This window comes from Mesoplodon bidens (genome assembly GCF_964165515.1).
Source record: "Mesoplodon bidens genome assembly, chromosome: 2".
Classification (NCBI taxonomy): Eukaryota; Metazoa; Chordata; class Mammalia; order Artiodactyla; family Ziphiidae; genus Mesoplodon; species Mesoplodon bidens.
In genome coordinates this window covers 21,284,072-21,310,501 of record NC_138177.1, presented here as the reverse complement: position 1 = coordinate 21,310,501, position 26,430 = coordinate 21,284,072, and the positions used below count along the sequence as shown (strand labels likewise).

The window sequence follows — 26,430 nt, the reverse complement described above, 5'->3', positions numbered from 1 at the left end:
TTGTTCTTGTAATGCTAATGGGGTGAAAGATAATTACAGATTTTCTGAAGTTAAACCTTACATTCCTGGAATAAACTCAGCTGAGTCATGATGTGTTATTTTTTTTCATAAACTGCAGGATTTATTTTGCTAATATTTGTGTAGGATTATTGTCTTTATGTTCCTAAATGAAGTTTCCCTATGATTTTTCTTTATTATATTTTTTACCAGTTTTAGCATCAAAGGTAGAGTGGACTCATAGACTGAATTAGGGAATATTCCTTTTCTTTTTTCCTCAAAGAATTTGCATAATATTAGAATGATATGTTCCATGAACACTTGGTAGAATTTACCTGTAAAATCATCTGTGCCTGGTGATTATTTGTAGGAAAATTAAACAATTATTTCACTTGTTTTGATGGTTATGAGCTATTTCTATTTGAGTTGGTTATTTTTAAAAGAATGTGTTCATTTCTTCTAAGTTAATGCATCTTTATGCACTTTTGGCATGCAGTTTTTTATAGTACTCTCTTATCTTCTTAGTCTCTGATGGATCTCTCATTATATCCCTTTTTATTTTTAATATTATTTGTGCATTTCTCTTTCTTGCACAATTCTGCTAGAGGCTTGCCTATTTTATTCGCGTTTTCTAAGAACCAACTTTTGTGTTTTGTAAATCTTTGTTTTCTATTTCATTAATTTCGACACCTAAAGTTATCTTTCTTTAAATTTATTCTGTTGTTCTTTTTCTAATTTCTTAGTTGGGTACTTAGCTCATTAATTTTCAGCCTTTCCTCTCTTGTAAGAATAAGCATTTAAGTCTCTACATTTTTCTCATAGTATCTTTTTTACTGCATTCCAGAATCCTCGGTATGTTGTATTTTCATTATTGTTTAGTTTTAAATATATTTAAATTTCTTGGGTTTTTTAATCCAAAAGGTATTTAAAAGTGAGATTTAAAAGTTCTAAGCTATGTTTTTGAAGTCTAAATTAATTGAACTGTGGTAGGAAAACTTGGTCCATATGATAAGGGATATTTGAACATTTTAACCTTTCTTCTATTCCATGGTTAGTCTTTGTAAATATTGTCATATGGAATCTATATGTTTGATAAATGAAACGATAATTGCATTTCTATATTTTTAATAATTTTTGTCCTATCAATAAATAAAAGACTTACCTTGAACATTGCCCACTGTGATGATGAGTTTAATTTCCCTATGTATTCTATCAATTTTGCATTACATGTAACATAAGACTTTTTAGAACTGTTTTATCTTCCAGATGCGTAAAACATTTGTTATTGCATAGAGGCCCTATCTACATAACGCTTTTCTGTATTAAAGCCTGTCCCCTGTGAATAGCACATGGCTGAATGTGTTTTAAAATATCTAGTGTGACTATCTCGGTCCATTGTGTGGTGAGTTTAGTCCTGTTTCATTAACATGATGCCAGATTTGTCTGTCTTTCCACTATGCTGTTACCTTCTGCGTCCTATTTATTTTTCCCTCTGCATAGTTTTCTCTTCTTGACTATTAAAACTTTCCATTTTTCTTGGCTTTCTCATTCCATTTTTCCTTCTACTCGTTTGAAAGTGGTGCTGTACTCTCTTTCTGTTCTCTGATGGTTACCTTGGAAATTATACCGTGCGAAACTACTAAACACTAACAATAGTACCTCAACCCTCCTAGCAAATCACACAACAATTTCCTCTTTCAACTTTTATACTATTATCCTGAGTATTTTCATTTTGTCTTCTTAAACATTTTTATTTTTATAAGTTAGACATGGAACTTAGATGTTAATATTATTTTATGGACAATATTAATATTTGCCTACTTTACTTTTTTGCAACTCAGACTTTTCTTCCAAGATTATTTCCCTTCTTCCTGGAATGCATATTTTAAAGTTCTTCTGGCTTAGGTCTATTGGTAGTAGACTTGGTATCTGTTTCTTTAAAAATGTTTTTATTTCACTCTCATGAGTGGAGGTATTTTTGCTGGGTGGACAATTCTAGGATGACTGGGATGTGATTTTCCCTCACCATTTAGAAGATTTGAAATCTTGGCTTTGGTTTTTGCTGTTGAGAAAATTGCTGTCAGTCTGTCATTCCTTTGAAGGTGGTACATTTTCTTTTTTAATGCTTTTAAGATCTTCAGTTTGCTTTTGGTACCTGGCATGTTGTCTTCAATATGTCCATGTTTGGATTTACTTTTTCTTTGTCTTGTTGGGTAACTGCCATGATTACTGTGTCCTCGTGCTCAGGTACAACAGTTTTATAAAATTACCTTTAAATTCGCCCTCTTACCTGTCTTCTCTACTCCTTCCTCCTGGACTCTGATGTGATATTGGAACTTCTTACCCTATCTTCCTTGTCTCTTTTTTTCTCTCTTGCACTTTACATGTTGTTTCTTTGCTCTACTTTCTAGAAAATTTCTACAGATCTATCTTCAAGTTCACCAATTCACTCCTCAGTTGTGTTTAATATGCTATTACCCCACTCCCTGAATTTTTTTAATAACTAAAACTATATATGTCATTTCAAAAAGCTCTATGTCTTTTTCAAATCTCCTTCATCATATTTGCTATTCCCTTCTGCTTGCTCATCTTTATGATCCCATCTTTTTCTTTAAACATTTTATATATGGTTATTCCCTATTCTGATTCTGAGAATTCTAATATTTCAAATCCATATGCATCCTAATCTGTTTTATTTCTGCTGATCATCGCTCATTATGATTTATGTCCTTGTGTGATGATCTATGGGGCTCACATTTGGCTGTTCTTGATCTGTGGAAAACAGAATAAGATGCTTGTCTCCAGAGTGGTTTCTTCTGCCAGGATCAGGAACGCTGATGACCTGGACCCATGTCATCCCCTTCCATAGTCCCTGGACTAAACTGTGAATCTCAGAGTCAGCTTCTCCCTCTTGACATACTGTTATTTGGAATTGTCCTCAGAGCAACTCTGCCTGTATGTCCTCAGAGCAGCTCTCCAATACTAACTACTCAGCTCTCTGTGTGTGTGTTTGTGTGTGTGTGAGTGTGTGTGTGTGTGTGTGTGTGTATGTTGTCCCCATGGAGGTCTCCCTTATTTCCAATCCCAGCAATGCAAAGAAGTGGTATTTTATGAAAGATATACCTTTTCTGAAACAGGAGGACCCTCAAGATCACTAGTCTCCCACATTATGAGAAGTAGAAATTTGGGACTGTTTTTGCATTAATAAAATAGAGAGGGAGTATGAGAGTTCAGGGAGAGATGGAAACATTTCATTGCCGTTTAAGCAACCCTAAGTAAATCCTAGTTATTGTTTGTGGCATATAATTCCCTAAATCTCATCATTCTGTCATTGCTTTCTGGCTACCTCATGTGTATGAAGCTTGCTTCCTGAGTTCCAAGGGCTAGCCAATATCCTCTCTGCTATTTAGCATCTTGAGAGCACCCTTGCCCACTTCACCTCATTTTATAATGCTCGCAAGAGGCCTGACTTGCAGACTGGATGGAGTATAATGCTGTATGCTATAAGACTATAACAGATAGAGACAGGTCCAAGGGAAAGGCTTGGGTCTCAAATTGGTCCGATCCAAGTCTTTCTTAGAATTTTCCATATTGGAGGCAGAGAAGTCTCTCTTCTTGGATTGCAAATAAGAAACACGTAAGACTAAGGCTGTTGGTGGCCATCTTCCATGTCACATAGGGAGAGTCAATCTGTAGCCTTGATTAACACATGGGTCTGTTTCTGAGCTGAGCTTAAGAGGACATGTACACACTGCTATATTTAAAATAGATAACCAACAAAGACTTACTGTATAGCACAGGGAACTCTGCTCAGTATTCTGTAATAATCTAAATGAGAAAAGAACTTGAAAAACAATAGATACATGTATATGTATAACTGAATCACTTTGTTGTACACCTGAAACTAATGCAATGCTGTTAATCAACTATACTCCAATATAAAATAAAAAGTTAAAAAAGAAGACATTTACAAAATGATTATAAAGAAGGGGGGGTGAATAGTTCCTGGCAGCTCATACTTTCAGACGGTTGCAGGAGGACTCCGTTGCTGTGCCATGACAGGGACCTAAGGCTTCTATCCCTTTACCACCTTCAAGGCAGTGAAAGGGCGTGGTTTTAAGCAATTGCCATCATCCACCCAGTATAAGTGTCAATTACGCTAATGGAGAAAATAAGATTCAGAACCTTCTGAAGTGGTCCTTCCTCCCCTTTTGAGAATTAGCTCACCTCTACTTGTGAGCTCACCTCTACTCAAAAATGTAAGCTTTCCAGTAAATCTGACCCCCTACTTCCTGTGAGTCTGAACATCTGCAACATCAAAGTGAAACAATCACTCCTTTAAAAGCACAGAAAAATTAACTGGAAATAGAATGGTGCTGGTTTCATGTGCTATGAGAAAGGGAAATGGGTCTGATTGTAACTAGATATAGTATTGGAAAATACCCAGAACCTTCTGATTTTTAAAAAGGCAAAATCAAATTGGCAAGTGTTTGGTGTCTCAAAAAATAATTTAAAAAAAGTCCAGGGCTTCCCTGGTGGTGCAGTGGTTGAGAGTCCACCTGCCGATGCAGGGGACACGGGTTCGTGCCCTGATCTGGGAAGATCCCACATGCTGCGGAGTGGCTGGGCCCGTGAGCCATGGCCACTGAGCCTGCGTGTCCAGAGCCTGTGCTCCACAACGGGAGAGCCACAACAGTGAGAGGTCTGCATACCAAAAAAAAAAAAAAAAAAAAAAGGTCCATTATACAAGATACACACAAAGGAGAAGCATACAGCTCCAGATCATTTCAGTGACATTCCATACCCAGGAAGGATTAATGCCTGAGAATACTCAGTTGAATCAGTATTTTCTCCCCTCAATGTACAATCACTACAGGATCAGCATAGAGTAGGAACATTAATAAAAGCTGGTCCAATATGGAATTAATTCATACATAGTCAGGGGAGAAACACTTCAATCCCCTAGAGCCAAAGGTAACTTCTTTAAAACTCCTGCTATCCAGTCAAATGCAATTAATATCACTATCTTGTTCAAATCCTACAATAAAAGACATCTACATGTTAATGTTTGACAAAACTTAGGTTATTTTACCATTCATTCCTCCCAAATTCTGAGTGTCCTTGCAAATCAGATTTTCAAAAATATTTCTTCTTTTCTTTTCTTTTAGTTTTTTTTTTCAAAAATATTTTGTCCAGGGGCTTCCCTGGTGGCGCAGTGGTTGAGAGTCCGCCTCCTGATGCAGGGGACACGGGTTCGTGCCCCGGTCCGGGAAGATCCCACATGCCACGGAGCGGCTGGGCCCGTGAGCCATGGCCGCTGAGCCTGCGCGTCCGGAACCTGTGCTCCGCAATGGGAGAGGCCACAACAGTGAGAGGCCCAAGTACCGCAAAAAAAAAAAAAAAAAAAAATTTTTTTTGTTCAGCATTGGAGTCAAGAAAATATTATATAATAAAAGCTAACGGAGTTTTTTTTTGTGTGTTCAACACTGTTCTAAATACTTTACATGTGTTGATCCATTTAATCACCACAACCCTATGAGTTATGTACTCTATTTCCTTTATGTAAATAAAGAAACTGATGCATGGATGGGTAAAGAAACTTGCCCAATACCCCTCTTAGTTAAATGATGAGGATTAGATTTGAACATGGATATTGGATAGTCTGGTTTCAGAGTCCGGGTTATAATCACAATGGTTTATTTCCTTTTCATCACTGAAAGGCTGGTAATGTATGGAAACAGCATAGGGAGTCAGACAGAATGGGGTTCAAATCCCAGCTCTACCACTTACTAACAGCAGCATTTCAGAAATCTTCCTCAATCTCTGTAAACCTCAGTTCTCCATCTGTGAAAGACGGTAGCTAACTTATGTTATAAAGGTTATAAAATAAAAGGATATAAATGAATGTAAAAGTGTCTAGTGTAGGGCTTCCCTGGTGGCACAGTGGTTGAGAGTCCGCCTGCCGATGCAGGGGACATGGGTTCGTGCCCCGGTCTGGGAAGATCCCACATGCCACGGAGCGGCTGGGCCCGTGAGCCATGGCCGCTGAGCCTGCACGTCCGGAGCCTGTGCTCCGCAACGGGAGAGGCCACAACAGTGAGAGGCCCGCGTACAGCAAAAAAAAAAAAAAAAAAAAATTGTCTAGTGTATGTCAAGTGCCTGGCACATAGTAAACATTTCATAAGGTTTGGCTAAATGATAGGATGTTTTGATCCCATAGTTTTGATCTGCTAAGTACTGAATACAAATATTTAAGTCAGAATACTAAGGCTATTACATTTTCATTGAGAGAGTATTTTCTAACACAAACTCCTTTAAGCCAATTCAATTGTGATCAGTTTTCTAAATGGTACAGTCATTGCTTCCAAATTTTTCTATTTTTGTTTTCAATTTATGAAACTTCTTTGCATTGAGACCAGTTGCATTTATTTATCAGTGTTCTTGACAATATCAAATGTGACCAATTACAGCTTCTGCTGTTGTGGGAATTATTTCTACCAAGTTCAATTTTTCCAGGCCAAATTATACATAGATACATGTATAGAGAAAATGTGCTTCAATTTTTAGTCAGTAACAACTGTTACTATTTTCAGTTTTAGCCTTTGTTGAGTTTACTTTGTGTTAATAAATTTCTACTAAATCTAGTTTTCCTGGGTTCAGGTTTTGACGTTCTCATTGTCACCAACAAAAATACATTTTTTTCCAGCAATAAATAATGTTAGTTTTATTTTGTTTTTAGAAACCTTTTGAGATAATTGTAGATTCACATACAGTTTTAAGAAGTAGGACAGAGAGATCTTATGTGCCCTTTACCCAATTTTTCCTGATGATAACATCCTGTAAACTATAGTACAGATCACACCTAGGATACTGACATTGACAGCCAAGATACAGAACATTTCCTTCACCAGAAAGACCCCTCATGTTGCCCTTTTATTGCCACAAACACTTTCCTCCACCTCCATCCCATCTATAATCCCCAACAGCCACTAATCTGTTTTTCGTTTCTGAAATCCTGTCATTTCATTAATGTTATATAAGTAGAATCACACACTATGTAACCTTTTGGGATTGGCTTTTTTCAGTCAGCATAATTCTCTGGAGATTCATCTAAGTTGTCGTGTGTATCAGTAGTTGTTTCCTCTTCATTGCTGAGTAGTATTTCATGGTATGGATGTACCACTGTTTGTTTAACCTTTTAGCTGTTGAAGGACATCTGGGTTAACTCAGTTTTGGGTTATTATGAATAAAACTGTTATAAACATCCATATATAAGTTTTTGTACAAACATAAGTCAATTTCTCTGGGAAAAATGCCCAGGACTGCAATTGCTGTGTCATATGGTAGTTACATCTTTAGTTTTTGAAGAAACTGCCAAATTGCTTTCCAGAGTGACTGTACCATTTTGCATTTCCACCGGCAATGCCTGGGTGATCCAGTTTCTCTGCATCCTTGCCAGCATTCCGTGTTGTCACTATTTCTTATTTTAGCCATTCAATAGGTGAATAATGATATCTCATTACAGTTTAAACTTGCATTTTCTCATCACATAACTTGTCATTTCATCCTCTTAACAGGTTCCTTCACACAGCAAAGGTTTTTAATTTTGATAAAGTCCAATTTATCAATTTTTTCTTTTATAGATTGTGCTTTTGGTGTCAAGTTTAAGAACTCTTTGCCTAACTTTAGGTCCTGAAGATATTTCCTGAAAACTTAATTGTATTACAATTTGCATTTAAGTCCATGATCCACTTTGAGTTAATTTTTGTATAAGATGTGAGACTTGGGTTGAAGTCTTTCCTTCCTTCCTCCCCTTCTCCCTCCCTCCTTTCCTCCCTCCCTCCCTCTCTCTCCCTCTGTTACTTCCTTACTTATTGCCTGTAGATATCCACTTGTTCCAGCAGTATTATGTTGAGCTGTCTGTCCTTCTCCACCAATTTGCTTTTGCATCTTTGCCAAAAATGATAATTGGACATATTTCTGTGGGTCTATTTCTGGTTTCTTTATTCTGTTCCATTAATGTATGTGTCTATATCTTCACCAGTATCACATAGTCTTAATTACTGCAGCCATGTAATAAGTCATGAAACTGGGCAGACTGATTCCTCCCACTTTCTCTTTTTCAAAATTGTTTTAGCTCTTCTAGTTCCTTTGCCTTTCTGTATACATCTTAGAATAACCTTGCCCATATCTACTAAAAATCTGAGATTTTAAGAGGAATTACAATAAATCTGTTTATCGGTTGGGGGAGAATTGACATCTTTATTATGTTGAGTCCTCAAATCCATGGATAGTAGGTCTATTTATTTAGGTCTTCTTTCTTTCATCAGCATTTTGTGGTTTTCAGCAAATAAGTTGTATATATGTTTTATTAGATTTATATGTTAAGTTTTTCTGAGTTATTGTAAATGGTAGTGTATTTTTAAATTTCAGTGACCATGTGGTCATTGATAATATATAGAAATCCGATTGATTTTTGTATGCTGCTCTTGTATTCTGTGATCTTGCTAAACTCACTTATTAGAAGATTTACATAGATTCCTTTGGATTTTCTATATAAACCATCATGTCATCTATGAATAAGGATAGTTTTGTTTCTTCTTTTCCAATCTTATGCTTTTTATTTTCTTTTCTTGCTTTCCAGCATGATGTTGAATAAGAGCAGTGAGAATGGACATGCTTGCCTTGTTCCCGATCTTGGGAGAAAGCATGTAGTCTTTCACTTAGGTGTAATGTTTGCTGTAGATTTTTTTGTAGATGCTCTTTATCAAGTTGAGGAAGTTCCCCTTTATTTTTATTTTTCTGAAAGTATTATTCATGAATGGGTGTTGAATTTTTTCAGATGCTGTTTCTGTATTGATTTATATGTTCATGTCCTTTTCTCCAATTTGCTAATGTGCTGGATTATTAATATGGTGATTGATTTTCAAGTGCTGAATCAGCCTTGCAGTCTTGGAATAAATCCAACTTTGTTGTAGTGGATAATTCTTTTTATATACTGTTGAATGCAATTTGCTAACGTTTTGTTAAGGATTTTTACATCTATATTCATGAGTGACATTATTCTGCAGGTTTTGTTTGTTTCACACTGTCTTCATTTTGGTATTGTGGTAACACTAACTTCATGAAATAAATTGGGAAGTGTTCCCTTCTCTTCCATTTTTTTGGAAGAGGTTGTGTAGAATTGGTGTTATTTCTTGTCTAAGCATTTGTGAAACTTGAGTGTTACCATCTGGCCAGGAGATTTGGGGGGGAGAGTTTTAAAATTATGAATTTAATTTCATTAGTGATTGTGGGCTATTCAAATGATCTATTTCATATTGGGTGAGTTGTGGTAGTTTGTGTTTTTGGAGGAATTGGTCCATTTATCTAAGTTGTCAAACTTTGTGTAAAGTTGTTCATAGCATTCCCTTATTCCTTTTGATGTCTTCAGGGTCTGTAGTGATACTGCTGTTTCATTCATGATATTGGTAATTTGTGTCTTCTCTTTTTTCTTTAGCAGTCTTGTTAGCGGTTTGTCTATTTTACTGAATTTTTCAAAGAATTTTTCAATTTTATTTGATTTGATTTCTGTTCTTCGATTTTCTTTGCTTGCTTTGGGTTTAGTTTTGCTCTATTTCTAGGTTATTCTAAGGTGGGAGCTTAGATTATTGATTTGAGATTTTTGCCTTTTTAAATGTACTTAATTCTATAAATTTCCCTCTCAGCACTGCTTTTGCTGTGTCCCACAAATTTGACATTTTATTTTAATTAAATTCAATGTATTTTTAAAATTTTCCTTTGAGATGTTGACTTAGGGATTGTTTAGAAGAGCTCTGATTAATTTATAACTGTTGGAGATTTCCCTGGTATCATTGTAATTGATTTCTAGTTTGATGCTTTTGTGGTCAGAGAACACATTTTGTATGACTTCAATAATTTAAATTTCTTGAGTTTATTTTATGGACCAGGATATGATCTCTCTTGCTATTTGTTCCATGAGCACTGGAAAAGAACGTGTGTTCTGCTGCTGCTGGCTGGGGTTTTCTGTAACTGTTGATTAGATCCTATTAGTTGATGGTGTTAAGCTTTTCTGTATCTTTGTTGATTTTCTTTTTAGAAGTCCTATCAATTGTTGAGAGAAGGGTATTCAAGTCTCCAGCTGCAACTGTGATTTTATTCCTTTTTCTAGTTCTATTGGTTTTTGCTTCATATATTTTGTAATTCTGTTGTTTATACATAGATGTTTAGAGCTATGTCTTCTCAGTGGATTGACTCTCTTGTAAGTTTATGATGTTCCTGTCTATGGTAATTTTTTGCTCTGAAGTGCACTTTGTCTCATATTAATATAGCCACTCTTTTGCAAATGTTTTCTCCCAGTCTGTGGCTTATTTTCTCATTCTCTGATCAAGAATTTTTTTCTTTTCTTCAGTTTTAGAAGTTTGACTATGATATGTCTTGTGGATTTCTATGGGTTTACTCTTTTGGGGGGTTCACTCGACTTCTTGAATATGTAGGGTTAGCTCTTTACCAAATTTGAAAAGTTTTCAGCCATTATTACCTTGAGCGTTTTTTCAGCCCTGCCTTCTTACTCCTCTCCTCTGGGGACATGCCATGACTGTTAGAACTTTTGTTATAGTCCCACAGGTCCATGAGGCTCTGCTAATTTTTTTCTTTTTGTAATTTTCTATTTTTCAGAGTTGGCAATTTTTATTGTTCTGTCTTACAGTTCACTGATTCTTCTGTCCTCTCCATTCTGCTGTTTAGCTCATCCACTGAGCTTTTTATTTTTGTTAATCTATTTTCCAGTTCTAAAATTTCCATTTGGTTCTTCTTTATATCTTGTATTTTTTTTTTTTGAGGCTTTCTATTTGCCAAGACAATTTTATTTTTTGCATGTTTCAAGTGTGTTCATAATTGCTTGTTGAAGCATTTTAATCATGGCTTCTTTAAGATCTTTAGATATTTCTAACATTTGTCATCCTCACATTGACACCTATTGTCTTTTTCATTGAGTTTGAGATATTCTTGGTTCTTAATATGAAGTGTGATTTTGAATTGAAGGCTGGACATTTTGAGTATTGTAAGACTGGATCTGCTGTTTTATCTCGCTTCCTCTCACACTGTTCTAGAAAGGGAAGAAGGTTGAGACCTTATTATTGCCAGGCAGGGGTATAAGTCCAGCTCCCCACTCAGCCTCCATTGCCACCTGAGCGGGGGGGGAGGGGGCTCTCTCCACCACTGCTGGGTGGAGGTGGGGATGTTGGCTCCCCTCTAGGCCTCCACTGATACCTCCCTGGCTGGGAGGGCTAAGAGTGACTCATTACTGCTCCCCACATGACATCTATTGACACCAGAGGGGTGTTACTGATGGAGGGTGACAAAACTCCTCTCCACTAGGCTTTATCTGATACCACTCAGTAGGGAGAGAGAGGGGTGCCCTGTTACTGCATCGTGGTGGTGATGGTGGTGTCAGTAGTGGTTGAAAGTCTAGGCTCCCCAAGTGGTCTCAACTGACACTGCCAGGGTGGGGAGCTCCTTATTACATCCTGGTGAGGGTAAAAGTCTAGGCTCCCCACTGGGTCTTTGGGGGCATGGGTAATGGTGGGGGTCAAAAAATATATATATTTATACTGGGGATATATATGTATATATAGAATATATATATATATTTTTTTAAGGGAAAAATCGGGGAAAGTAAATGTACTTCATCTTCTGTCAGTCTTATTCTGTATTGATTATTTCTACCAGTAATATTCATAAAGAATTGGATAAAAGAATGAGAGTCTGTATTTATTTCTTGGAGCAAAGAGCAAAGAACATTAGTAGGGTAAAGGCATGGGATATGGATGTAGGGTCAAAATATCATGCTTAATGGCATTTGACTTTATATTGACCACCATGTTAAGCATGGGTATAATGACCCTGGCCTTAAAGTAGCATGCAGTCCAGCTTGGAAGCCAAGATGGGGATTGCAAAATGGATATGCCAACAAAGCAGCAATTTCTAAGTGCTCAATAAGCCATAAAGTGAGCAGCTTGTCAAAGAAGGCTGATGTTGAGATGGAGCAGCCAGGAAGGTCCCACATTTCATATAAGAGGCAGGATGTGAGCTAACCTCAGAAAAATCAGACTTGGGTATGATGGGAGGAGGCAGCTGGTGAGAAAGCAATGAGATAGGGAGAATGGAATTGACAAAAATAGAAAGTCAGTAATATAATAACAACTGCAATATTTAATTACTGTGTGTGTATTAGGTTCTGGACACTATGCCAGACACCTTACATTATTTTAATCATCCCTCACAACATCCCTTTGAAGTACGAAATATAATTCTATTTTACAGATGAGGAAACTGAGGCCCAGGAAGGTAACTTCCCCAAAGTCACATACCTATGTCAAGAGGAAGAGTTAGATTCATGGGACGTCTGTCTGAGATATTTTAAGCATTTTCCTAGAATGCTGGGAATGTATACAGCATTTGGCTGGAACAGCATTAGCTTGGGTGAAGAAAAGAAAATAATAAGATTAGAAATTGAGCCAAGATGTACTGGCCTTTCTACTTTTGAGCAAACGAGTGAGGGCCTGAGTAGGCCTCTTTGGGGACAGCAGACAGAGGGGAACTACGGCAGGGAAGTGGGCTCAGTTTCCATTATGTAAGACGAGAATATGGATCTCACACTGACCTTTGAACAAAACCCCTTGCCAGGTCACCTTTCATGTCATTTCAAAAACACTAAGAAGACACAAATCTTCCAGTGGGGCTTACTCCCTCTTCTCTTTTTTTTGAAAGAAAAATGTTACATTAGGGGCATTTAAAGAACACCTTTAGAATTTTTCAACAGAGACTTTGAGATGTGATGGGTTAAATTCTACTTAGCTTCTGGCTCCTTATTTTTTAAATGTCGTGTTCCTGAATCATGCTTAGCCATTCGTTCAGACTGGTTAGGTTAATTAGACACAATGTGGGTAGACAGAATGACATCACATACCTCCTTCAGAAGAGACAGAGGAGAAACAGAGGGGAAGAGAAGGATTCTAATAGAATTTTGTTCCAAAAGACTGGATGAGACTGACCCAAAGGGGGAAAAAAAAAAGAATTGGACCAAAAGATTCCAATTCTAATGTGAGCCTTTGGACAGCATGTCTGTGGTGGCGCAGTCAATCAGTAGTGCTAAAGGAATGATAAATATTTCCTATTAACACAGGAAGGGAAGGCCAAAGAAGTGCAGCCTGGGAGGATCTACAGAGAGCTGTTGCCAAAAATATTTCACAGAACATCAATCCCATGGAAAGATCCAAGAAAAAAAATAGTTCCGTGGTTTGTGAAAAACACTAGGTTAATCAAATGTGTCTTTACTGCCAAACTTTTCAGAGCCTTTAAAAATTTCACATGCATTATGAAATCCCAAGAGGGGCTGTAGTATGCTGTGTTCCCAAATATACTTGTTTACAGAAATTCCCCCCACCCCTACCCCCACACACTCTTTTTTTTCTTGGAGATTTCTTATGACAGGTACATCACACTTCACACTTTCATAAGTTCTGGGACAGGGAAAGACTTACCTCATGACACAGAACTGTATTCCCCACTGTAGATTTTTCTTTGGTTCCTCAAAGATGTGTCTGACATATGCTTCTAAGATTACTTGAGAACTAAATGAATATTTTCTATTTAAATCCAAATGTACAAAGGCAAGTAATTTTCTTAAAATTTCCAAATTTCTACCCCACACCTCTCAACCATCCAAATGAATCAATAACCTAGTTCATCAGAGGAAATTGCAGCTATTTTATATACTTTTAAAAAATGAATGCTCAATTATAATCAGATTATAAAATGAATCACATTGACACATCTCTTTGTAGCCGCCTGGGCTGTAAGCTATTTGTCGTCAGGTTCTCAGTGGCCTCCTCCCTGCTACCCAGCTCAAACCTGGGCCTCCCGCCCTATCGGATCAAAGAAGTTGTTGGCAAACTTTCTCACGTTGTCTGTCCCGGAGGCCCTGGAGATCTTTTGGAATTCACCGAAGGTTGCATCTTTCTCTCGCGAGATCTGCTCCATCTTCCGCTCCTTTTTCCTAATGGCTTCCTTAATGCCCTCGATGTGGCACTTTTCCTCCTTCTCGGCTTTCAGCTTCAGGATGTGCTGATTCTTCTCCCGCAGGATGCCGAGCTCCCGAATGTGCTGCACCTTGTCACTGATATTCTTGTGGACGTTACTCCTGGTCTGCAGGATCTTCTGGTCCGCGAGCCCCGCGGAAAGACGCTCGTGCTCCTTCCTCTGCTGCTCGGGCTCTTCCGCGCACCACTTGACCTGCTGGCACTGCTCCTCCTCCTTCTTGACCTTCTCCTTCGGCTCCCGGTGATGCTCCTTAATCAGGCCCTGGGGGATCTCTTGGGACCACTGGGAACTCTGTTCCAGGGACAGCTTCCTAAGGAGCTCCTCAGCCTTGGCCTGGCAGTCCATGAGGACCTTCCGGGCCTGGTAATTGACTAGGGAGCTAAGATTGGTCTCCTGGATCTTTTTCTGGCCCTCCGTGGTGTGCACATGCTTCTTTAGACAGGCCTGCTTCAGCCTCTTATGCAGCTGCAGGCTGTTCCGCTCCCGCAGGCCCTGCATCATCCTCTCGTGCTCCTGCAGGCGCTGGTACTGCTTCCCGTGCTTGGTCTCGGTCTCAGAGGGGGCCCCTTCCAGCTTCTCCTGGCGCTGGTTCTCCTGGTCCTCTAGCTGCGCCTTCCACCTGCTCTCCTGCCGGATCGTGTTCGTCGCTTGCCTGTCCCGCCGTCGGACACGCTGCTCCCGGCTCAGGCGAGCCCTGTGCCCCTCCTTCTCCTGCTGCCACTGCTCCTGGCTCTGCTGCAGCAGCAGCTTGCGCTCTGTCTCTAGGGTCAACTGGATCTTCTGGTCTGAGCGCTTCAGGTCCTCCCAGGCTACAGCCGCCTGCTGCTGCAGCTTCCGCATCCTCTGGGCCTTTTTGAGCCAGGTCAGCACCAGGGCCACAATCTTCGGTACTTGGAGGACATTACTGCCTCTTCCAGCTTGTTCTTGAGGATCTGGGTGTGCTGGTTCTTCCAGCTTGTTCTTGAGGATCTGGGTGTGCTGGTCGTGCATCGCCTTTCTGCGGAGCGAGGGCTGGGAGTACTGGCTGGCTAATGACTCCACCGGATCATTACGGTATCTTTCCTGGATGTACACGCAACCTGACTGCGTCCCGAACTCTCTGGAGGGCACAGAACACTTCTTCGTGTGAACCGAGGAAAGGGACCAGCGACCGAGACCTCTGCAGGCCGGCACTGCCCACTGGTCTCCGCTCTGCACCTTTTCTACCCCGAAAGTTCCACTCGGGGGAGTGTAAGCTCCCTGCGGGTAAGGTGGGGGCGAATCTCCCCGGGCCGGAGGGTAGTGCTGGCAGGGCTGAGGCTGTTGCCGTGGCAGCTGGGGCTGCTGCTGCCAGGCCGGGCTAGGCGGGCTGCCTCCCTGCTCCAAGGGCTTGGTACCTGCCTCCCTCCAGGCGTCTTCCAGGCGCCGGCTGTGGGGCCGGTGCTTCCTGGCGTGGTCCGGGGGCCTCCGGGCCACGTCGGTCAGGCTGCGGCTTTCAGGCGGAAAGTCCGGGTACCGGCGCCGGCGGGGCCGCGGGGTGGGCGAGCAGCGCAGGTGCGGCCCTGGCGCCGCGGCCTCGCTCCCCTCGCGGGGAGTCCCGGCCCGGGAGCACAGGCCCTGCTCGCTCTGCGGCCCTGACCCGCCCAGCCGCGCCGAGGATGCGCTCTCCTTGCGGGGCGGCGAGGCCTCCCAGAGGTCCGAGTGAGGCCGCGGGGAGAAGAGGCCGAAGCCCCCCATGCTCCCTCCCCGCGCGCCCAGCGTCTGAGCCAGGGTCCCGGGACCTCACGGGGGCGCTGCGAGACCCGCCCCGCCCTCGGATCCCGGGGGTCCGGGCCGCCTGTGACGCTCTGGCCACTTCACAATGCACCTCCGCCCTCCCACCCCCGGTTGCCTCAGCTCCTGGCCCTCTCCCACTGCGGCCTTCCTAGCACCCGCGCAGTGAGAGGAGGGGGGAGGAGGGGGGAGGGGAGGGGAGGGGGGAGGAGGGGGAGGGGAGGAGGGGGGAGGGAAGGGGAGGGGAGGGGGGAGGGGAGGGGAGGGGAGGGGGGAGGGGAGGGGGGGGAGGAGGGGGAGGGGAGGAGGGGGGAGGGGAGGGGAGGGGAGGAGGGGAGGAGGGGAGGAGGGGGGAGGGGAGGGGAGGGGAGGAGGGGAGGAGGGGAGGAGAGGGGAGGGGAGGGGAGGAGGGGGGAGGGGAGGGGAGGAGGGGGGGGAGGGGAGGGGGAGGGGCGGGGCTGTAGAAAGACAGGGTGACCCTTAAAGGTGAGGGTGCGTAGTGAACCCCCACCGGTGTTTCAGGCAGGAATTTGAACTCGCATTTGTACACCTTAAAGTTGCAGAATTTAAAAAGTAGCCAGGTGAAGGCATTACCCCCAGAATGGAATGTAGCGGGCAAGTCTTTTAGTCAGGGTCCCTACGTCTCTGCGCCTCTGCAGTGTATGCAAATGAAGCGGCCGTGGAAGCACACTAATTCACTGCACCATCCTTCTGCCCTTTTAAGTTAGCAAGCCCAAAGTATACTTTTTAAACTTTTAGAAGAGAGAGAGAGAGAGAAAAAACAACTAATTTGTTTTCTCCTAATATGGCAATTATTGCTTTTGTCAAAATATGAATGTTAAGTGCACATTTCTGAAATAACATCAGTGGACAGCATGCCGAAATCACATTGTTATTGTTGTTTTCCTTTTTCTGCAATTTTGTGAGATTAATTTTTCTTGTTGAGGCACACAGGGCTAATGGGAAAAGCACTGGATTTGGTCATGCAAACTTGAGTTTGAATCTCCTCTGCCACCTTCCACTTGTGTGGTCTTGGGCTAGTTACTTAAGTCTCCTGACCCTCAAATTCTGGAACAGTGGACTGGAAGAGGGGCCGTGACAATACCATTGTTGGGCTGCCCTGAGGGTCAGATGAAGCTATGTATCAAGAGCTTAGTGCCTTAATGCATTCAACAAACATTGTTTTGATGTCCTTCTAGCCTTCAATTACAAATTCTAAGGTTTAATATATGGGTTTACAAAAGTTTCTACACATTCCTAGAAAAGAAGAATGGAATTAATGTTATCCTAAAACAGTTTAGGTAAAGGATAGGGTGCTAGGGAGGGGCGATGCCCAGGTTCTGTTGTGTTCATCCTGGACTGTGGATCACGGCTAAGTCACTTCCTTTCTCTGAGATGTAATGAGGAAACAGTTCTGGATAACATTCTCCAAATATGGTCGATCCTTAAAGAAGAAAATTAAGTATTTACTGATCCCAGTCCTCTTCACCCACATCTCCCTGAAGTTTCACAGTGACCCAGCTAGGCAGGGCCAGTAGAACTGATAACATTTCCTTAAGACAAATCTGAGACTTGGCCATATTAACTGATTTCCCCAAAGATCAGTTGGTCAATGGTGGAAGATTTGACTTCAGGTTCACTTGTCTTTCCATATCATGCTGCCTTTCAGGAAATGCACTTTGTATTGAGACGTGTTATGGACCGAAAGTTTGTGTTCTTCCCAATTCATGTGTTGAAGCCCTAAACTCCAGTGTGATGGTATTTGGGGGTGGGGCCTTTAGGAGGTGATTATGTTTAGATGAGGTCATGAAGGTGGAGCCTCCATGATAGGATTAGAGGAAGGGACCAGAGCTTCTGCTCTCTGCCATGTGAGATCACAAACAGAAGGTGGCTGTCTGTAAGCCCGGAAGCGGGCCGTCACCAAGAAATGAATGTGCTTGCATTTTCACCTAGCACTTCCCAGCCTACAGAACTGTGAGAAATAAATGTCTGTTGTTTAAGCCACCCACTCTATGGTGTTTTGTTAGAGCAGCCTCAGCTGACTAAGATGACATGCTTTACAAAAAATTATGATCAGTATATATCCGAGGGTCATGACAGCCATGTTCTTGAAGCCATGTGGTAGCAGCCTTAACCAGAGTGACCGAGGCCTCCCCAGGAGCCCACTCTGCCTGGATGGGATCTCACACGCAGTCATTAGCACGTCTATACCTGAGGACAGGAGGTTGTTTCTACCCTAGGTTTCTATTGGTGCAACTCGTACCATTGTTAGAGAAATTATTTAGTGATTATAATTTTTACTAGGAGGCAGCTTTTACATAAATCAAATTTGAAATGGAATCATTTACGTGAGGAAATATTTGGGCATGAACTGAGTTGTGCTGACATCTGAATGTCATATGCCTTTGTGGAAGCTTTGGAAAATATTGTGTACATCTACATGTGGCTCTCGCTGGTACCAGGCCATTTCCTGTTACAGAGAAGCAGTGCTGTGTGGGCAAAAGTACAGCCACCCAAGAGCCAGGAGACCTGCCACCAGGCAGCTCTGCCACCTGCTGAATCACCTGAAGTGGTCATCTTATTCTCTGTCTGGTGACTCTGGTGGTTTCTTCATTGCTGCAGGAGATGATCTGTAAGATCTCATTCAGTCCCCAATGCAACTAGAAAGAGGAGTTCAATTTAGTAACTCCTGCGGCCTTCATTCTGCAAAACAAAAATGAGTTAATCCCTGAAACGCTTACAGCAGTGCTTGGCATGTGGTTGCTGCCTTATAAAAATTAGTCACTAGGGTGATCATTATCATTATTCCAAGAGCATTAAAACCATAGCCATAGTGTAGGGCTGAATTTAAAGACATAGTTTGGCAGATGTAAGCTATTACATATGGAATGGAAAAATAACAAGGTCCTACTATATAGTACAGAGAACTATATTCAGTATCCTATGATAAACCATAATGGAAAAGAATATTTTTAAAAAAGAGAATGTATATATGTATGTAACTGAATCACTTTGCTATACAGCAGAAATTAACACAACATTGTAAATCAACTATACTTCAATTATAAAGAAAGAAAGAAAGAAAGGAAGAAGGGAAGAAAGAAAGAAGGAAAGAAAGAAAGAAAGAAAGAAAGAAAGAAAGAAAGAAAGAAAGAAAGAAAGAAAGAAAGAAAGAAAGAAAGAAAGACATAATTTGGAACAAGCCAGATTCCCAATTCAGGGCTCTTTGGCCTCTTTCTTGCCCTGAAGGTTCTCAGAATTCCTCATGGAATTGAGAATAGCCCACTCACTTCTGTTGACATAGAGGGGACACAGTCTTAACTTCATGATGCCACATCATGGGCTGGACCCAGATTCCACTGGACCCTGAATGCTAGGCCAAGGAGCACAGGCTTCCCACTGGGCAGTAGGGTTCCAGCTGTGTCCAGAAGTGCTTCAGGATTTCTTGAAGCTGCTGAGGGCCCAGAGGAGGTGGGGCTAGAGGACTTTAGGGCAGCCTCTGAGGCCTCTGTCCCTGCTTCACCCAGAGCAGCTCAGAGCAGCTCAGATTTTATCTGTTTTCTATCCTGGGGTTCTTGGTAATACCTTATTGAAAAAAGTTGGGGCTTCCTCTGCTTATAAAAAAGGGTTAAAATCCACTATGTAGACAACAGTGAGTCAATAAAAGTCTTGAAACCAAAAAGTGACCCGATTTAGTTTCTATTTTAGAAAGCTCACCCTGGCAACAAGGTAGAAGATGAATTGAGATGAGGAGTATGGGGAGGGAAGTTGGAGAAAGGGGGCCAGTTAAGAAATTGGTTCAGTAATGGGGCAAGCAAGAAGGAAGTGAGTGTAAACCCAGGCATTGGCAAGGGGAGAGGGAGGGATGGATTCAAGGTACACTGCAGAGGTCAAGGAACCATGACCTGAAGGTGGACTCGATCTGGAGAAAGAGGGTTTCTACCCCAGGGGCCTGGGAAGATGGTGAGTGGCAGTGACAAGAGGTCTCAGTCTAGGTGACCTTGAAAACAGTGATTTTGGAAATCAGGTGAAAGAAGCTGTAATAAAAGTGACTATGGCACAGAGCAGCAAACAGAATGTCTGGAAGAGGCTGATGAAACTGGGAAGAGAAACCTTATCTTTTGAGGGACCTGGTGATGAGGCTCCTGCTTAGAGCACAGCTGCCCAAGCAGGACAGGTGCTCTCACCTGCATTGTTAGCATCTGATCAAGATCCCTGGGAGAATGACTACCTGGGAAGCCTTGGTCAGCTCTTCCATCAGGCAGATGAAAGAGATGTTTTGTAAATGTTCAGCTGCCAAGCAGTCCCCTCATACTAGGAACAATCAGCCTCCTTTTTATTTGGCAGAAAAATCCTCAGTGTATTTCACTGGAGGCCTCAGAATTTAGACATTCTGCCAAATGAGGACATGGGCCTCTTTTCTGCATTTGTTGGAGACTTAGAAAATATGGCAAAATGTGCTCTAACCTCACAATCTGAATTGACTTGTGGAATAGACATGTGTGTTGGACCCTTACTCAGAATGACTGTTAGTGGTACTGACTTCAAATTTGATCTCTTGGCACAAAGCAACTAGTTCTTGGATGGTCCAAAGGGGAGAAATAAACTAGAGTTTCTCCATCCAATATAGCAGCTGGCAGCCACACATGGGTATGAGCATTTGAACATGGGTAGTTCCAACTGTCATGTGCTATGAGTATAAAATACACACTGATTTTAAAAAATTACTATAAAAAAAGTTAAATATCTCAACACTTTTTATAATATTGGTCACTTGTTGAGATGGCATTTTAAACACAGTGGACTAAATAAAACATATTATCAAAGTTAATTTCACATGTTATTTGTTTTAATGTGGCTATTAGTCAATTTAAAATTATATATATGTAAGTATATATCACGGTATATTTCTATTGGACAATACTACTCTAGATAACTGAGGTTCCTCAACATTCATGTTGCAAGTGAAAGCTTTCAATGTCTAGGTAATTTTTATTTTATGTAAATTTATTGCTTTGTGTAGAAGGGTTTAAGATGGCGGTATAGGAAGACCCTGAACTCAACTCCTCCCATGGACATAACAAACTTACAGCTACATATGGATGATTTTCCTTTGAAAAGGACCTGAGAACTAGATAAACAGTGCCTTGACAACAAAAGATAAAAAAGATGCATTGAGACAGAGAAGCAGAGACATGGTCTCACCCAGGTCCCCACCCCAGAAGCTGTGACCCACAGTTGGGAGGGATCCCAAAGATATAGAACTTTCCCTCAAGGAGTGAAGGGATTGAGCCCCACGTGAGGCACCCTGACCTTTGGGTCCAGCACTGAAAAGAGGAGCCCCACAAATCAGTGGGGATTAAGTCCAGGAGAACCATAAAACTATAGGGAACAGAGAACCTACTCTTAAAGGGCTTACATGCAGACCCATTTGCAGTGAGATCCAGGGCAAAAGCAGCAGAAAGGGCAAAAATGGCAAAGAGCACCTAGACCATAAGTGAGGGAGACCCACTTACTGATTTTACAGTGGCTGCCAGAGAGCTAGGAACCTGCTGGGACTTTCTTGGGGATGGAAGTGCTGGTGGGCACCTTTTTTCAATCTCATCCTAACTTTCTGGTGAAGAGCTGGTGAATGCCATTTTTGGCACCCTCCCTCTAGCCTGATAGCACCGGAGGGCATGCTCCACCCACTCCACAATACAACCCCGCTGGTTGAGGGCCTTGCCCACCCTGTGCAGCAGCTGCACCGCAACTGGGCTGGGCGAATGCACTGTGTCCTGCCTTCCCCATGCAGTGGCCATGCTACAACCAAGTCAGGTGAGCACCCCAGGCCCCTGCCTTTTCCACACAGCAGCTGAGACCCCACCACAGCTGGTGTGTGCATGCAGCCCACACAAGGGCCTCCCCTTGAGCACCTGGCTCTGGTGTTCAGGGAAGACTGTGCTTCTGGGCCACAAGGGTCATCTCCTACACAAGAACACTCCTTCAAGACTGTGAGAAGTAGGTGTTTTGCCTGATACATATAGACAAACATAAATAGTCAGACAAAATGAGGAGACAGAGGAATACATTCCAAACCAAAGAACAAGACAAATCCCCAGCAAAAGACATTAATGAAATGAAGATAAGCAACTTACCTGATAAATAGTTCAAAGTAATGATCATAAAAATGCCCACCAAACTTGGAACAATGATGAATGAACACAGCAAGAACTTCAACAAAGCAATAGAAAATATAAGAAAGTACCAAACAGAAGTTATAACTGAACTGAAAACTATACTTGAGGGGTTCAACAGCAGACCAGGTGAAGGAGAAGGATGAATCAATGAGCTGGAAGACAAAGCAATGAAAATCACCCAGACAGAGCAGCAAAATGAAAAATAATTTTAGAAAGTGAAGGTACTTAAGTAACATCTGGTCCAGCATCAGGTGGAATAACACTTGCATTAGAGTGATCTCAGAAAGAGGAGACAGAGAGAAAGGGCCAGAAAAATAATTTGAAGAAATAATGGTTGAAAACTTCCCTAATCTGGGGAAGGAAATAGATATCCAGGTCCAAGAAGCCCAGGGAGTTCCAAGTAAGATGAGCCCAAAGAAAGCCACACCAAGACACATTATAGTTAAAATGGTAAAAATTAAAGATAAAGAGAGAATCTTAAAGGCAGCAAGAGAAGAACAACTTATAATGTATAAGGGAAACCCCATAAAGCTGTTAGTAGAATTTTCAACAGAAATTTTATGGGCCAGAAGGGAGTGGCATGACATAATCAAGGTTCTGAAAAGAAAAAATTTCCAGCCAAGAATTCTCAACCTGACAAGTTTATCATTCAGAATTGAAGAAGAGATTAAGAGTTTTCCAGATAAGCAAACGCTAAAGGTGTTCATCACCACTAAACTGGCCCTACAAGAAATGTTAAAGGAAATTCTCTAAGCTGGAAAGAAAGACACTAATTAATAATAAGAAAACATACAAAAGTAAAAATCTCACTAGAAAGGTAAATATACAGAAAAGGTAGTAGATCAACCACTTATAAAGCAGGTATGAAGTAGGGAATGTACCTCAACAAATAAGGCCATATATGACAAACCCAGAGATAACATCATATTCAATGATGAAAAAGCTGAAAGCTTTTCCTCTAAGATCAGGAATAAGACAAGGATGTCCACTCTACCAAATTTATTCAACATAGTGTTGGAAGTCCTAGCCACAGCAATTAGGCAAGAAAAATAAATAAAAGTTATCCAGTTTCTAAACTGGATGACTGGAAAAGTTTCTAAAAAGATAATAATTGGGTCAAAAGGTTTTTTCCTCAATGGATAGGATGATAGGTTAAATTATTAAGTTTCAGATTTTAGCTTTGCAGTACAATTTCACAGGTATTCAGTTATTTCATGCCCCACCCCCACTTTTTCCTTACTACACAAGAATATGGATGCCCCAAAGCAACAGTAACTGAGAATACAGAATAGGCCACTCTCTACATGTGCCTGTGAGATATGAACTCATTAAAAATACCAGACCCACAAAACAGTGAAAACAAATTTTTTATGGGAACACCCATGGCAGTGAATGAAAAACTTATGTTAATGCTGTTCTAAGAATGAAACTTATAGCTTATAAACTTCTTTAAAAAGAAGAAGAAGAAGAAGAAGATAGTGGGATAAGGACCTGGAAATATGAAAGTTAAGTTCCCTTGGAAACAATCATTTATCCACCATGCAAATATTCCATGTGTATGAGAGTAGACGTGTGGAAATGAGGGCCGACCCATATTAAGTTGGAGCATTGGAGTGTTGTTGTAAGTGCTTTATGTGTAAACCCTACCACAGTGAAGTGAAGTAGGGACTGTTCTTTCTTGGAGCACAGAGAGAGAATCAGAAGATCAGGAAGCTAGCTAGCAGTGGAGCCAGAATCAGAACCCTGGCCCTCACCCTAACCTCTACATTGTATGCCCTTCTGAGCAAGTGCAACATAATTATAGCCAGAGAGAATCACGTGTGGACCAGAGAGCAGGACAGGATTTTAAACATTTCTAGTTTTGCTTCATCTTAGCATTCTGATGTTTTTCACATTTGTAAACTTAATGCAGTTAAAAGCAGGAGATGGTAATCAACCAATTCTTAATGAAGGAAGGAAGGACTTAAAATAAGTACTTTGAGAGCCCAAAGGGAATTCACATCCACAGTGTGATAACAGGATGCAGTTACTGGATCACTCAGCAGTGACACAGGAACAAAAAACTGCGCCATAACGTTATTTATTTTTGAAATTTTATCACAAATAATTTGTAAAGTTAAACATAGGAAGAGGCTTTCCCAATGGAAATTTGGAAAAATAGTAACACTTAATAACTTACCCAATTTGGAATTTCTTCTTCATCCTCAACATAATATAGATATTATATTAAATTTTTTAAAAGAATGTGCTTCGTTGAAACTTTAAAAAATGTGTGGATTTTTAAAAGTTTTATCTTCTTCTGTTTTGCTAAAATTGAGCCTGGCATTGTTAACTTCAAAGGAAATTTGTTTTTCCGAAAGGTCTAAGTGAGGGGAGATAGCTCTACGGTACAAGTCTGGTGATGGATGGTTTGCTGTGAGTGCTGACTCTGCATGTATTGTATCAGTAATAATGCTGTGCATTGACTTTTTTTAAAATTAATTAATCAATTAATTATTTACTTATTTTTGGCTGCGTTGGGTCTTCATTGCTGCGCGTGGGCTTTCTCTAGTTGTAGCGAGTGGGGGCTACTCTTCGTTGCGGTGTGCGGGCTTCTCATTGTGGTATTTTCCCTCGTTGTGGAGCACAGGCTCTAGGCGCATGGGCTTCAGTAGTTGTGGCACGCAAGCTCAGTAGTTGTGGCATGCAGGCTCAGTAGTTGTGGCTCACGAGCTCTAGAGTGCAGGCTCAGTAGTTGTGGCACACAGGCTTAGTTACTCCACGGCATGTGGGATCTTCCCACACCAGGGTTCAAACCCATGTCCCCTGCATTGGCAGGCGGATTCTTAACCACTGCACCACCAGGGAAGTCCTGTGCATTGACTTCTTTACTGATGTTATCAGCAGGGTAGGAACACTCAGCCCACTGAAATTCCAGCCGCCACATCCAGCAGGCTTATCCTACTGTGGATATCATACGGTGTCTTTTCACTCAAAGCCACCTACACACAGGGCTGGAGTAGAATCTCGACAACCATGGGTGGCTTTGTCTGTGTGCTCAGAAAACACTTCTATCTGCAGGAACCTTACAAAGGTGCCTTTGTCTGCCTGCCTGGGTCTCTGCATGGTCCCAGTTCAGGGCAAAGTTATGAGCCGTTCTCCCTTCTGTATGGATTGGTGCTCCTTCTTCAAGTCTTGGTTTGAGGTAAGCCTTCCCTGACCTTCCTGACCAGATGAAATCCCCTGCCATGCCCTCTCATAGCCATTTTAGAGCACCAGCCCCTTTCCTTGGTGGTATGTGTCCATTACAGGGCTACACTTGGCAGCTCCGTGATTAACAAAGACCTCCACCAGTAAGTTCCATGAGAGAATGGGCTTGCCTGTTTTTGTCACTATCATTCACTAATGTTTCTCCAGTGCCTGGCATGTTTTAGGCACTTGGCAAGTATTTGTTGAATGAATGAAATAACTGGTTGGCTGCACCTAAAATTCAGTATCTAACCACAGCTGAGCCCCCATGGGTGAGTATCAATCATTCTCTTTGTGTATAGGCACCTCCTGCAGCGATGATTTCCAATCTTTCTTATTTGACTCAATGCCCAAACTTGGCCCGCTCAATCTTTGTTCCTGTTCTCAGCCCCTACGTTTTAGACAATATCAAGTGTTATCAAAGCAAGCTTCATCACCTTCCCCTTCCTCTGGACCTTCACCCATTTTCCTCTTCCTTTCTGACCCAGAGCAGAAATTGTCCCCATCCCTTGCCAAAGCCAACTTTCCCTGTACTCTGATCCTGCCCCTCCTTACCCCCCAGGCCACTGCTCCATCCTGCATCCCCTATCTCGACTCTTCTCTCTTTTTCCAACTCCTTCCTCTCACCTTACAGCCATGCTCAGGTGACTCTCATCTTCCAACTACATTGGCCCTTGACGGTTTAGCTCTCGAGCATCGCTGTCCAACAGAACCTTCTGCAATGGGGGAAATACTCTGTATCTCTGTTGTCACATATGGAGGCTACTACCACATGTGGCTGTTGAGCACTTGAAATATGGCTGGTGTGACTGAGACATGAAACTTTAATTTTATTTAGTTTTAATTAAATTTAACATTAAAGTACACACATGTGACTAGCGGCCTCCATATTGGATCCCACAGCTCTAAAGTATAAGTTCCAAAATCATATTGTTTAGGTTAAAATAAATTACAGTTGTACCACCTCCTAACCATATGGCCTTGAGAAAGCTACTTCAGTACTAAACGTTCTGATCTAAAATTATGATAATGGTACTATAGTATAGACTTGTTATGAATAAGATAATTCATGGTGTTACATTTAGTGCAAAGTGTATATACTCAAAATGTATTTGTTGTTGTCATCACCATCATCTTCACTGTTACCCAATCCTATTGAGACTGCTTTTTC

The 26,430-nt window shown here is 41.5% G+C and overlaps 2 protein-coding genes across 2 annotated transcripts in view; one reads left to right on the top strand and one right to left on the bottom strand.

The window, feature by feature from the left end:
- SUSD4 (sushi domain containing 4) overlaps positions 1-26,430 on the top strand; it is a 180,836-nt gene that overhangs the window by 7,729 nt on the left and 146,677 nt on the right. The window lies entirely within an intron of this gene.
- Positions 13,906-15,816, bottom strand: CCDC185 (coiled-coil domain containing 185; the record flags this gene model as incomplete). The annotated part of the gene is given in 3 exon segments (XM_081225310.1): positions 13,906-14,990; positions 14,993-15,054; positions 15,056-15,816. Coding segments are annotated over 3 exon segments (1,908 nt in total).